This window comes from Macrotis lagotis, chromosome 1 (assembly GCF_037893015.1).
Source record: "Macrotis lagotis isolate mMagLag1 chromosome 1, bilby.v1.9.chrom.fasta, whole genome shotgun sequence".
In the NCBI taxonomy this organism is placed as follows: domain Eukaryota; kingdom Metazoa; phylum Chordata; class Mammalia; order Peramelemorphia; family Peramelidae; genus Macrotis; species Macrotis lagotis.
Window position 1 is genome coordinate 654,865,475 of NC_133658.1, and position 14,936 is coordinate 654,880,410.

The 14,936-nt window shown below is 35.4% G+C and overlaps 1 protein-coding gene across 10 annotated transcripts in view; it reads left to right on the forward strand.

Annotated features, from left to right (window-relative positions):
- ANKRD44 (ankyrin repeat domain 44) overlaps positions 1–14,936 on the forward strand; it is a 367,960-nt gene that overhangs the window by 213,137 nt on the left and 139,887 nt on the right. For all 10 annotated transcript variants that reach the window (XM_074215415.1, XM_074215412.1, XM_074215416.1 and 7 more), the window contains exons 5-9: positions 2,555–2,755; positions 3,403–3,490; positions 6,139–6,281; positions 8,818–9,030; positions 13,824–13,902. In XM_074215415.1, the coding sequence (XP_074071516.1) occupies positions 2,555–2,755; positions 3,403–3,490; positions 6,139–6,281; positions 8,818–9,030; positions 13,824–13,902 (724 nt within the window). The remainder of the gene's footprint in view (positions 1–2,554; positions 2,756–3,402; positions 3,491–6,138; positions 6,282–8,817; positions 9,031–13,823; positions 13,903–14,936) is intronic.

Consider the following 14,936-nt stretch of genomic DNA (forward strand, 5'->3'; position numbering starts at 1 on the left):
CTGATAAAAACAGAGAAATGCTTGTTCCTGTTTCCCCCACCCCGATCCGTTCTTCTGTTTCTCCATATTTCTACTCCAAATTCTACATGTATGAATGTGGGTGTTTGTGTGTTAACTCTTCTTTGCTTGATTCATGTAGTACTTATTTCTCTCTCTTTCCTTCATATTTGGATGCTGTTAATCTTGCTATCTCATTGCTGAAATAAAAATGGGAGAGTTGGGAAGCCATTTGTCCTATCATGTTGCTAGCTTAGTTTTAAAAAAAAAAAGAAAACAAAGAAAGAAAAGGACATTAAGTTAACAGTCCTACCCTAGGCTATAAAAGTCCCCCAAAGCTCATACTGCTGCTGAAGTAGTTCTTGAATTTGGAAACCTCTATATAATTCAGATGTCAAGAGGTATTTGGAGTGTACCAAAAGTCTTAGGACAGTTTTAAGTTTTAACTGCCTTGATGTATAAATACTGCAAACTTGCCAAGAACATCATTTCAAAGTTTATTTATTTTATTTTACACTAATCATTTAATTTTGTGAATTTTGAATTTTAAAATTGTGTACGGTTCAAAAATTTGTTCTTTGAATGATCTTAAGGCTAGGATTACAAATATAGTCTAGTCATTTAGTTGTAGATGAAAGGATTTTTGTTGCATTCAATCATTTCAGTGTTGTAGAACTCTGTGTCACCCCATTTAGGGTTTTCTTGGCAAAGATACAGAAGTGGTTTGCCATTTCTGTTTTCAGTTCATTTTACAGATGAGGAACTGAGGCAAACATGTTAAATACCTTACTCGCAGTCATATAATTAGTACATGTCTGAGACCAGATTTGAACTTAGGAAGAGGGAGGCTTCATGGCCTCAGGCTTAGCATTCTATCCACTGCACCACTTAGCTGAAAAGTTTTACAAGATTTGAAAATTGACTGGAGCAGTATATAGCATAAGATTATGATTATGTTGAATTTTAATAGCAACAATATTTTAAATATTTAAGTAATTAGCCTATTGATTTTTAAAAACTGTGTAGCATTTATATTCCTGAAGCCATTTAAGTCCTAAAACTGAATTAAGATATCCTTTATTACAAGTATTTCCTTTCTCACCTGTGTTAATAACTTCCCTCCACACTCAAATTACCTTCATTTTTATTTGTTTGCATTATTTATTCTTCCCATCGATATTCCAGCAGAATGTAAGCTTTTTTTCCCTTTATTTTTGGTTTTTGTAAGGCAATTATGCTAAATGACTTGCCCAGAGTCATACAGCTAGGCATTTATTAAGTGTCTGAGGTCACATTTGAAATCAGGTCTTCCTGATTCCAGGGCTGGTGCTCTATCTATTGAACCACCTAGTTGCCCCCAGAATGTAAGCTTTTGAGACAGTTTAGTGTTGCAATGGATTGCACACTTGTCTTGAGTCAGGAAGATCTGAGTTCAAGGTGTCAGACACTTCCTAGTTATGTGACCTTGGGCAAGTCATTTAACTTTTCTTTGTCTCATTTTCCTCAATTGACCTCTCAGGGTTGTTGAGGATTAATTGGGATAATATTTGTAGAGTGCTTAGCACAGTATCTGGTACATATAGCCTCAATAAATACTTCTTTCCTTCCTTTTTTTCTTCCTTTCTCTCTCTCTCTCTCTCTCTCTCTCTCTCTCTCTCTCTCTCTCTCTCTCTCTCTCTCTCTCTCTCTCTCTCTCTCCCTCCCTCCCTCCCCCCCTTTCTGGTTTCCTTCTTCTGTAAAATGAGAATAACAATAATAATAATAATAATAATAATAATAATAATACTTCCATTTTATAGTTGTTATGAGGTTCAAATAAGATAATATTCATGAAGTGGTTTGTAAATTTTAAATTTCTTTACCATTTACCATTCCTCTGTCCTCCTCAGCTAGTTCCTTTCCAATAAGACTTTTTCTATCTACTTTGTCTTTATTTTGCACGTACATAGTTGTCCCCATTCAGTTAGGGATATTATTTTCCGTTTCTTTGTGTCATTGCTATTTGATTGACTAAATGTCAGCTTATTATTAATGTACAAAAGTCCACCTTTTTTTTCAGCTAGACAACTTGTAAAAACAAAATTCCAGTTCTTTGATTGTGTAGTCTAGTCCTAGTCAACTTCAGGTCCCACTCTTATTCTCTTCTGTATAAACAAACTGGTCCACCCTTTGTTTCCCAAACAAGGAATATAATTTTTCATTTACTCATACTGTTCCTTCTGCTTAGAGGAGACCAGATTTGAACTCAGGAAGAGGAGGCATTTTTCCACTTCCCATTTTCCCACTTCTCTAAATTGTATCCTTTCTTTGAAATCCATCTTTCTTTTCTGTCCCAGGTTTCAGTGATTACTTTCTTCTCTGAACACCTTCCTATCATTATTATTCATGCAAAATAAGCTATCTTTTATTATATTTTGTCTTAAAATATGTATTCTCATTTCCCATCTAGATACTAAGGCCCCTGAGGCTTTTTTGTGTTCCCATTGCCTGGCACCTCTTGCAGGCTTTTCATAAATGTTGACTGGCAGTCATAGCTCAGGCTCTGCTTCTCTTCTAGGAAGCCGTGCAAGTATTGATTAAGCACTCAGCTGATGTCAATGCCCGGGACAAGAACTGGCAGACTCCTCTCCATGTGGCTGCTGCTAATAAGGCTGTTAAGTGTGCCGAAGTCATCATTCCAATGTTAAGCAGTGTCAACGTCTCTGACAGAGGAGGGCGGACAGCCTTACACCACGCGGCTCTGAATGGCCATGTGGAGGTGGGTGGGCAAGTCACAAGGAATGCAAACATCCACCCCCTACCCTTGGTTTGCCCATTGTGGAGATGCATATCATAATTGAGAATGGCATAGTGGAGTAACTTTTAGAGAATAGAATACCCAAGGACACTATTTCTATTTTTACATTTAGATTAATGGTGAATTGCAATAGTGTAATCTCTTCACTATACTTTCTCCTGAAATGAGAGAAAGTAGGCTGGAAGTGTATTTGTTTGGGCTCTTTCCACTGCCTATCAGATTCTTAATGTACATGCCAGGACTCTTGTTCATATAATCTTTCTGCCTTCTTTGAATCAAAGGCTTTTATTTCCATTTGGATGTTATCACTATTGATATTGCAGGTCCTCCATAGCAGAGATTCTTAAATTTATTTGTATTATAAATCCCTTTCTGTCTGATGATCCCCATGGATCCCTTCTCAGAATAATATTTTTAAATGATTAAAATAAATTATATAGGATTACAAAGGAAATTATTTCCATTGAAATGGAATAAAATAAAAAAATAAGAATAAAGATTTTTAAAACTAAGTTCCATATATCCCAGGCTAAATAAGACTTGTACAATAGGAAGACAGCCTGTCACAGAAGATATGTTTGATTTTTATTCTTGCTTGGCTTTTTCAGATGGTCAATTTGCTCTTGGCTAAAGGAGCAAATATCAATGCATTTGACAAGAAGGACAGGCGAGCTCTTCACTGGGCAGCATATATGGGTAAGAACTCTTAGAATAAAAGGGAAATGCTCATCAAATTAAACTTATGGTGAAGCTTGTTCAGAGCTGGGCTGAGTATTTATGTTTTCTGGCTTGGTTTCCAGGCCAGCTCAAACTTTGGTCCAAAGATCTGAGAGTGTCACATGGCTGGTATGAATGCTACTTTTTGAGATGGGGGCAGTGGCACTTTGGTGATTGGATTCCTTTTTGTGTCCCCATTACCTGACCATCAAGAGAAGGAAATATGCACATTCAAAATTGCATGGCCTCAGTGAGAGCTTAAAATAAAATATATATGCTTTCTACCAGGAAATAGAAGTGAAATGAAGCATATTTAAAGAAAGAAAAGAAATAGAACCGGCCTGCAAAAACAAGGGATCAAACATTAGTTGGTTAATATCTTGACTTCCCTTCTTTATTGTAGTTTTTTTCCCCTTGAGAAGCAATGTATTGTTATAAAAGGATCTCTGGTAGGATGGGGTTCAAATTCTTACACTAAGACTCAATTCCCTGAACTAAAAAATGGAAGATAAATAATATTTTATCCACTCTCACAACCTTATTCTAAGGATAGTACTTTCTAAATCTTAAAGTACTTTTTAAATATGAACTAGTAGTCTGTATTATTGACTCCATAGAACTGATTTGAATTGAGTGATCCTGTAATTGAGAAGAGTTGTAATATCATGTCTTCTATTCAAGGTGAAATTACTGTATGCAGTTCTTAATTCTGTCTGTTCAGAGGGAGAAATCTTAGTATTGAGGGGGAAGGATGGTTTTCTCTGCTCCTGTCCTCTTTTTTTTTTAAATCATTTAGATCATTGGCAAAAATGGATAGATGAAAAATTCCTTCAGTGCAAACATCACCTTCGTGATGTCATTGATCCTCTTGGAGAATGAAGGATGAACAGCAGCAACAAAACAGCATTAGATGTGGGTGTCTGGGTTTCACCAAAATACCCCCTAGTTAAAATTTTAGAACTAATGATCTGTGTAATCATGAATGCTAGTCATTTATTTTCATTCTCAAAACAGGAGTATTTCTTTCACCTAGTAACAAGACTTTTGGTATTTACTGAGTTCTTATCTATTCCTCTCTAAGTGCTTAGAAAATGGAAAGAAAGATAAACCGTTTTCAAGAGTTTTTAGTCAGATTGAAATGAGACTTAGCTAAAATTTTGACCTTACTGAAATCTGATTTGGTTTCTGGATAAGAAATGTAGGAATAATAACTTTAAAACACTGTATCACCATTCTTTAATTAGAAAAATTCCAAAAAAATTTGCCTTTGAAAATCCTAAAGGAAAAAAAATGTCTCGAGACAAAAATTTCAGGTAACTATATTTTTTCTTTGTATTCTACTGTTAGTAGAAAGAGACAAATTATAAGAAAATAAACCAAAATCAGAAATAATTTAAAATAATTATCATTAAGCCAATGTCCAGATTGTATATTGGCATTGTTTTTTGCTCAGTCTAATTTACCAAATCATCTATATCTACTTGATAAAGAGTGATATTAATGTTATATAAGAAGGATGTATGATTTTATAGGAAGTATGGATCTCCTTGTATGACAAGGCAGATCCAACTGTCAGCTTACAACTCATTTGTGGTGTAATATGATATAATAGATAAGTCCTAGAGAGTTGCCCAAGGCACCTAGAGGTTAGTTTACTTACCATTTTTAGCTTATATAGTCAATATGTGTCACAGGCTACATATGAGTCTAGTGCTTTCTTGACTTCAAATCTAGGACCCTATATAGACTACCTCTATTTTTATTTTTATTATATTTATATATATATTTTTAAGTATATATCTGTGTGTGTATATATATATATATATATATATATATATATATATACATACATACACACACACACACACACACACACACAATACTGGTATTGTATAACAGTCAATGACATTCAGTATGACTACCCTGAGACACTGAAAGATCTTTGACTAGCAAAGAAATTCATTTAACGTAGTGCTAGCACATAGTGGGAGTTTAATAAATTTTTATATATTGAATGATTGATTGAAAGTTAAATTCACTTTATTCCCATTAAGGCATGAAAATAGACAAATACAGCTAGTATTTAAAAAAAACAAACAACTATTTTGTTTTTGTCCAGAAGATAGGAATAGGGATAGGGACTAGGGACTTGATCTGTGATTTCAATGATATAGGGAACTTCATCTACTTAATCAAGTCAGTATTTTCTCTGCAATTCATAGAGTTGCAGTGAGTACTGAGATGGAAAGTGACTTTCTTCTGGAAGAAGAAACAGAAAAACAGGTTATCTTTGAAAGAAGCATGTTTTGGGGTGGCTAGGTGACGCAGTGGATAGAGCACCGACCTTGGAGTCAGGAGTACCTGGGTTCAAATCCGACCCCATTGCCTTGGGAAAAAAAAATCTAAAAAAAAAGAAAGAAGCATGTTTCATATTTAATATACTTAAAAGAAAAACTCATTGTTATTCATATAAATTTGCATTTTCACATAATCCTTTTTTTCCTGTTCTGTTTTATTCATGGGATTGTTTTGGGTTTGGTTTTGATGTTTGTAATCTTCAAGATTTTAAATTCAGAAAACTAAATAATAATAATTACAATGTTTTCTGCTGTTTCATCTTTTTAAAGGCCACTTGGAAGTGGTGGCACTGCTTATTAACCATGGTGCTGAAGTCACATGCAAGGACAAGAAAGGGTACACCCCACTGCATGCTGCAGCCTCCAACGGACAAGTCAATGTGGTTAAACACCTCCTTAATCTAGGGGTGGAGGTAAGCACTGGACCATCTCTGGATGACTCAGAAATGGATGACTCTGCTTATATTTCTGTTGTTGTTGTTGTTGTTAGAGCAATTACACAGCATATTTACATTTTAATTCAGGGATCAACTTCTCATAATCTTGTTTTCATTCTTCTTAAATTCTGTAGAAAAGTAGAAAATGGCCCTGTCACATAGTGAAAAATCAAAAAAAAGATGCTGACCTTTGCTAACCTGGAAAAATACACAAATGTTGTAACAGAAATCACATGTAAGGATGATAGCAATTAGCCTTAGGGTTATATAGCATTAGAGATTTGGCAAGGTCTCCTAGCAACTTGTTCCTGTCATCGAGGAGGAAGAGGAGGCTAGAAAAGTGAAGTGACTTGTCCCAGGCCCCATAAGGAAGTGAGGGGCAGAACTGATATTTGAACTTGGATCTTCTGTATCCAAGTCCAACCCTTTTTAGTAATGGGTATACGACTACAGAAATAGTTTTTGATCCATAATCCCATGCATTTGTGGGCCCTCGAAATATGGCCACATATTTAGGAGCTATAGATTTATTTTATTTATTTATTTTTTTTTGTAAGGCAAACGGGGTTAAGTGGCTTGCCCAAGGCCACACAGCTGGGTAATTATTAAGTGTCTGAGACTGGATTTGAACCCAGGTACTCCTGACTCCAGGGCTGGTGCTTTATCCACTATGCCACCTAGCCGCCCCTGGAGCTATAGTAGATTTATAAACATGTAATTTATAATTTATATAAAATATATGCAGTGATTTAAGTTAATTATTTCATATTGCCTAGGGTGTCTGGAAAGAGTTCTTCTTTAATTCATAATCTTTTTGATTATCATTCTCCTATGATTTGAGAATGATTTGAATAAAATTACTGATCCCCTTCTCTTCTGATCTTTGAAATGGTGATTTGTTAAGCATGGGAGAACTAGAGATTTAGGGATCATAGGATCTTAGAGCGAAAGGGACTTGAGAGATTATCTAATCCAACTCCCTCATTACACAGAAAAGTAAATGGAGATACAGAGATTGAGTGACTGGTAGAAAGTGTGGAATTTGAACCCAGAACCTTGGCTTTCAAATCCACTGCCCTTTCTTTCCCTCTATTCCATGCCCTCTTTGGCTGAGATGAGAGTCAAACTGAGTACTTCTTTGTACATTGTCTCTCACCCCTATGCTTCTTTAGCTCAGAGGAATAGGAGATCAGTATTATGAAAGCAACAGGGAAAGTCTTAGCTTCCCTATTTCAGTCAGGAGTGGGGGAGCAGCTGCTGACCAAACAGCCATGACTTATAAAGATCTAACAGTTTAGGGCCTGGCTTGATTTTAGCTGCCAGTTCCAGCACAGTGACGTCTTTGTGTGAAATGATTCAGACTAATAGATGAAAGTTGTTCTTGGACACTACTTTCTCAACTCTACTCTTATTTTAACTCTCAATTTTCTCTGGATTTTTCTTCTACTGTACCATCACCCACTCTTTTTAATATGTAACTTTGACTTTAAACCTTTCTTGTCTTACAACTTTTTAAAAAATCTCAAAGGGCAGAGTAAAAAGTGTTTCAAACTTGGGATTCAAATTCCATCTCTATTACTTATGGATCTGTTTGACCTTTGGTCAAATCATTTCTTGATTTGTAAGATAAAAATGATTAGATTAGATAATCTTCCAGCTCACAATCTTGTAATACTATTAAACTGGAAAATCAGAAACTTCTGTGAATTTATACATATTCTTGAAATAATGACACACCTTTATAATAAGAACACATTTATTTAGTGCCTTTTGATTTATAAAATTCTTTATTGTAAAATAACTTTGTGAGATAGGTGCCATTTATAATATTCCCATTTGCTGATGAAAAAAATAGGTTTAGAAAGGTTAAGGGACTTACACATGGTGGCTCAGAGCTGATAAGTGTGAACGCTGATCTGAAATTATCTTTTTTTTTTAAGGTTTTTTTGCAAGGCAAATGGGGTTAAGTGGCTTGCCCAAGGCCACACAGCTAGATAATTATTAAGTGTCTGAGACTGGATTTGAACCCAGGTACTCTTGACTCCAAGGCTGGTGCTTAATCCACTACGCCACCTAGCAGTCCCTGGAAGTATCTTGAACTCAAACCTAATGCAGTTTCTAACTTGCTCTCCCTATTCTTGAAAAATGTCTATTTTATATTGCAGTAACTGTTAGCGCTACATATTCATACATGGTAATGAGGCAATATAGTAAATAATGTCTATGAAAAATTACCCCTTCCCATATGTTGGCAAGCTCCTTTTTTATCTCATTTGTTTTATTTTGATCTTTAATTTTATATTGTAAGCATTTCCAGAGTAGGGGTCATATCTTTTCATCATAAATTTTGTACCATCCCCAGTACAGTGTCAAGTGCCAAATAGGCACTGAGTAATATATGTTGATTAATTGGAGTCACCTTCCTATTGCTACTGATATCCCGTTATTCATTATGAAAGGGAGTAAATTGGCCTCAGTAATTGAAATTGCCTCCTGTTGGTCTCATTTGCAGATTGATGAAATCAATGTCTATGGAAACACAGCACTTCACATCGCCTGTTATAATGGACAAGATGCTGTGGTCAATGAGCTGATTGACTATGGTGCCAATGTGAACCAGCCCAATACAAGTGGATTCACCCCTCTGCACTTTGCTGCTGCTTCTACACATGGTGCTCTCTGTCTTGAACTGTTGGTGAACAATGGAGCCGACGTGAATGTCCAGGTGAGGTTTGCTCCCAGGAGAGTATATGGTGAATGGTAACTCTTGGTTTTTAGATTTTCTAGATGCTGCCCATCTATTCTGTGAGTCTGTGTAGATGCAAAATTGATTACTCTGAGCACCCTACTACTTAAATTGTGTTGATTTAGAGAACCTTTAAGGTTTAGATGTGACATTGTCTGGTATTGTCACCCTGAAGGTAAACTGATCTTGGGAAGGTTTGTCTGTTGTTTTGTTGTTCTTGTTCATCCTTCTTCTAAAGGGTGATGTCTTGACTTGTGTTTTGGATTCAATCTCATTCTTTCCTCCACTGGCACTTGCCCCAGAATGCAGTTAGTGACCCTGATCTTTTTTTTTTTTTTGGCAATGGAGGCGTTTAATAGAAAAAGTCTGCCCAGAGATGTGTGCTGCAGACCCTGATCTTTTAAAATTAAGGTCTTTCCCAGGTCTGAGTTTGTCTGTGGCCAAGCCCATGTGACTATGGGCTAAGTAAGAATTGAAATAAAGGATGGCCCAATTTACATTACAAAAATATCACTTTGGGAGAGGAAGACACTCTTCCTAAGTCATCAAAACCTAAACAATGAAATATTTCCTTCTTTCCTGCCCAGTGACAATTCTCTATGGACCCTGCATCTCCAGAGTATTGAATCAATTTAGAATATTTCATTAAGATGAATACTTGGAGAATTTAGATTTAGATTAGGGAGATTAGAGAATTAGAAGGATTATTGGATTGTTATTGTTCTTCCTAGGGTCTCTGGACTAGAACAGTGGATATTCTCAAATACCTAAAGATTCTTTAGGAGTCCATTCCCCTTCACTGAAGCTAACTCCACATAGGGCTTCAAAATCATAGCATCAACCCATAGTTCCATCAAGTAGCATTGGCATTGAGTTTCTGCCTTTGCCTTGCTCTCACAATGCCTATTGGGTGTGTGTGTGTGTGTGTGTGTGTGTGTGTGATACATATGCATGTATTTCTTCATACCATTTATTTGTGAATCCTAAATTGTGGCAAAGATGCTGTATCTAAAATTCATTTCTTATTCTGGTTTAGACTATTTTTTTCATCATTCTATTTAAATGTTCCTGAAAGAGTGCTTATTTAATTTAGCTTAATAATACTCTTGATTTCCATTTTCTCTTATGAACTAATCATGATTTTATATTTGTGAACTATCTAAAGTGAGGCCAGGAATTGTCTTTATATATCATCATCATATTGTTATTATCCTTGAAAGCGGGGATTATTTTTTCATTCTTGGTATCTGTATTCCCCAGTGATTGGCATATAGGGGTCATTTTACTAAATGCTTATTAATTAATTATTTCTATTTTACCAGATTCTGATTTCATTGTTATGGGAAGCTACTGAGGAATATGCTCAACCAATGAATATTATCACCTTATTTGAGTCACTAAGACATCAGGTGACTTGCTCAGACTTCTTACAGTCAGTATTGACTCTGAGGCCAATCTCTAGTTATACTCCATTTTACATCATGTATTATTTCAAGTAAAACTGGGTTTGAGCCAGTTGGCCATTTTCCATTAATGCCATTTCATGCCCATCTTCCCTATCAACAGCTCAAACTCAAACCCCCATCCTTATCCTATTTTAACTTTCAGTATAGTGTAGGCCCTTGTTTTAACTCTCCTCTTGAAATACATCCCAGGGGCGGCTAGATGGCGCAGTGGATAAAGCACCGGCCCTGGAGTCAGGAGTACCTGAGTTCAAATCCAGTCTCAGACACTTAATAATTACCTAGCTGTGTGGCCTTGGGCAAGCCACTTAACCCCATTTGCCTTGCAAAAAAAAAAACACCTAAATAAAAAAAAGAATACATCCCAGAGAGCTCATAGGGCCTTCAAAAAGGATGTGCTATCCAGCTGTCAAATTCTGCTGGAATTTCCCAGGGTTGCAGGTGGGAGAATCCTAGGAAATGTGGTTTACCAGCATACATACTTCTGAGTACATTGAAAAGCATTGGGGCAAGATGGAGCCAAATGACTGAAGAAAATTGGCTGTAAAGGTTGTGATCTGAAACTGGGTCCAGTAAGTAAGGTAATTATTTCTGGACTATTTTTCCTTTGTCATTGACCTTGAGGCATTAGTGGACTATTGTTTTAACCCAAAAAAGCAAGGTGTCTGTCTGAGTTGACTCAGTTATCCATTGTCCCCAGTCATGCTTATCAAAAGTTGAGGGAGGCTCTGTAAAGAAGGAGACACCAAGTCTACAGTTTTTATCTGCCCTTTTTTCACATACCCCTACCTGCTCTCTTGGGGAGAAACCCAGATTCGAGAGCCCAATCTCTTTTGCTGAGGTGAACCTATCTAAAGTGTCTTAAAAGCTATCTGAAAAAGTTGTCCCTGACTTGAAACCATTGCTGATATTCAATGATCAGCTCTTCAATGTGTTGCTACCTTAATGTATTTATAATAAAATCCTTTTAATTGTTTTTGGACTGAGTTTTGCCCCATTAATCAAGATGGAAGTTTAAATGAAAAATTTACCTTTCAACATCTGAGTACAGTTTTTACATGTACACTATACTTAAACTTCCTTCCCCTCCCCTTTTGGGACAGATGTTAGGTGACCAAACTCTTACCCATATATTCCCTGTTAGCAATGAAAGTTAGAAATGCTCTGCTGAATGAGGCACAGCTATTAAAAGATGGATGAAAAGAGGTAAGGTTTTCTGTATGAGTCATGTATCTTACAGATATATAGTATTTAATTATTATTTTAATAAAGAACTTGATTTTATACAAAGGGGTGTCAAAGAAATTGTTTATCCATCTTTAATGAGGATGGTTTAGTGGAAAGATCTCTGAATTTTGAGTCACAAGAGACTTGGATTTAAATATTACCTCTGACTCTGACTTACTTGAATATTCTTTAGTACTTATATGATCATAGGAGCATAGATATAGAGCTGGATGGGACTTCAGAGTTAATAAAATCCAGTGTCATTTTATAAACGAGAAAACTATAGCACAGACAGATTAAAGGATTTTTTCAGATTTATATAGATAGTAAATATCAAATCCAGGATTAGAATTCAGGTTCTGCTGTCACCAGTCCTGTGCTTCCCACCATACTGCACTGCTGTATGAACTTAAACATTTTGGATAAGTTTTAAAAAAAAATTTGTTTTGAGGATCTTCAATATTAGAATATGCTAAGGAAAAAAATCCAACTTTGCTTGTTTATTCAGTCAGTTTTCATAAGTTTCATTATAGAACCACCATCAGGAATAATCGTATGGCATTTTAAGATTTGCAACAGTAGAAACTATTATTAATTTCATTTTACAAATGAAAAAACTGAGACTGACCAAGTTAAATGACTAGTTTATAGTCAGCTGAGATAGGACTTGCACTCTCCTCTTTCTGACTTTGGGACTATCATTCTGTTCACTACACCTCCTAAATTTTCCTTTGCTTTGGAGCAAGTACCATTAAGACCTAAGAGAAAAAATAATAATATGTGAAAACTCTCCAAAATCCCAAAAGGAAAAGTACCCTAATATGCAGCATATTATTATTATTATTATTATTATTATTATTATTATTATTATTATTATTATTATTATTATTACAATAATCTCTACTATGACCATTACTCTGATTTGGAATTTAAGTGTCATAAGGGAATTTGAAGGTCATCTAGTTGAACTGATACCTGAAAAGAATCCTGTCTATAACATACCCAGTAAATCATCTTCTGGTGTTTGCCTTTGGTCCATTAGTGAGAGGGAACCCCATTACCTTCTGAGGTACCTCCTTCTATTTTTGATCTTTTCTTATTGTTAGGAAGTTATTTTTTTATTAAGTCTAAATATTTTCCTTTGCAATTTTTCTCTATTATATTGTGGCCCTCTGGCACCAATATTTTATTTGAAAGTTTTAATAAAGTTATTTGTTCACAACTAATTTACAAATTCTGTCCTTTATCTGTGGCTTGGTCTCCTGGAGCTAGAATATTTGCCTTAATTAACTAATAAAAAGATGACCATCATTTTTGAGTCTTATATAAATTCAAACTCCATTATTAAATCCCTTCAAAATGTCAACTGTCAAATGGCTTTTGTATGCTGATTCTGTATCACTAACAAGGCCAAAAAAATAAGGGTCTCTCATTTTAAAAAGTGGGAAAAAAGATACTGCTTTTCAGGAGTATTGGATTTTATTAAATGGGAGTAGGTCCCAGGTCAGTTGTAAAATGTGACAGTGATTTATGGCAAGTGAGTTAGCCTCTGTTCAGACAGGACCCCACAAGTAAACACATCATTTGTCTTTTTCCCCCCAAGTGGAAAGTAAAGCCTTGAAGGATACTCTCTTCATTAGGTCACTCTTAGGAGGAGATGTTTTGTGGTAAATACCGTAAAAGATTTGAAGTCAGATTGCAGTTTCTACCTTCATCTCCAATCCTGAATATTATTTACCCCTGGGAGCTTTAGCTATAAAATGGGAAATTTTATGTTTCTGGCAGTCTAGTATGATAAAGTTTTTTTTTTTAACAAAAGATCAGATATTTAGTATTAAACAACTGCTTGAGAATTCTCAGAGAAAAATCTTTCTCCTTCATAATTATTTTTAGTCTCTCTGTCATGACAAAGCATTTATGTTGAGCTTTTGGATAAGAATTGTGTGCAATATCAATTTCTCAGTTTCATAGTTAGGGATGTTAGATGACAATAACTAGTTTGTGAACAAATTATCTTCTCTCTCTCTCTCTCTCTCTCTCTCTCTCTCTCTCTCTCTCTCTCTCTCTCTCTCTCTCTTAAAGAGTAAGGATGGAAAGAGTCCACTTCACATGACAGCTGTCCATGGAAGGTTCACACGATCACAAACCCTCATTCAGAATGGTAAGAGAAAAGCCTGTGCATTCCCCTTTCTGATTTTGGTTTCCAGTTATTTAAAAGTCAGAGGTGATGGTTGGGCTGGTGTTTTATTTTTCATTGTTTCTGAGGATTGTTTGAATAGCTGTTGAAAGTTCTTTTCCAAAAACAGCCAATGTATCATAAATAATTGGTATAATTATGAGAAACCTAAAGTTTTCAAGTTCAAATCTTAAGGTAAAGAGATATAAGTGCTTTGAGGTTGTAAAGGATAAATTTACAATCTCATGATCCTCCACTGACCACTTTAAAATAATATAATTAAATCATAAACATTTATTGATAATGTTTATTTACAAAAAATAATATTAAACATTGTCTTTTTGCCCCTAATTTATGAAAATCTTATTCAGATAAGCAAAGGGAGAAATGCTAAGAGATTCAGAGAAAGGTAAGTCAGAAAATGCTATGGCACTTGGGCTGGAAAATTCAATAAATTTCTTATCCCTATATAATTTATCTTAGTAACTCTCCTTTCCATGCCCACTATAGAAAACATAGTTTTAAGTCCTCCTCTCTTCTCATCTAGGCTATTCTAACAATTTCATAATACTTCTTCATTCCAGTCTATTTTCTCTCCATTCTGTCTTTCATGCTGTTGCTAGAGTAATTTCCAAGTCCATCCTCTGATCATATTTCTAGCCTCAAACACCTTCAGTGGCTCCCCATTGTCTACTAAATAAAGTATGAACTGGTATTGCCAATCAAATTCCTCTACCCTTTGTCTCCTATCTAGCATTCTAATCTTACATTATTATCCCAATGAAATATTCTTTGTTTTACCTTCTCCTGTATTCTTAGATTTGCTCATGTTGTCCCCAGTGACCATATCTGGAATGAACTCTCATGCTGAAGTCATATCTATTTCTCCATTTAAGATTCATGCCCTCTTTCTTGATTGTTTTTCTTTCCATCATATTACCTGCACTTTCCCAACCCTCAAATGAATGTGATCTCACTTTCCTCAGATTTCACATAGAAATTGGGTCCTTTCTTTTGTC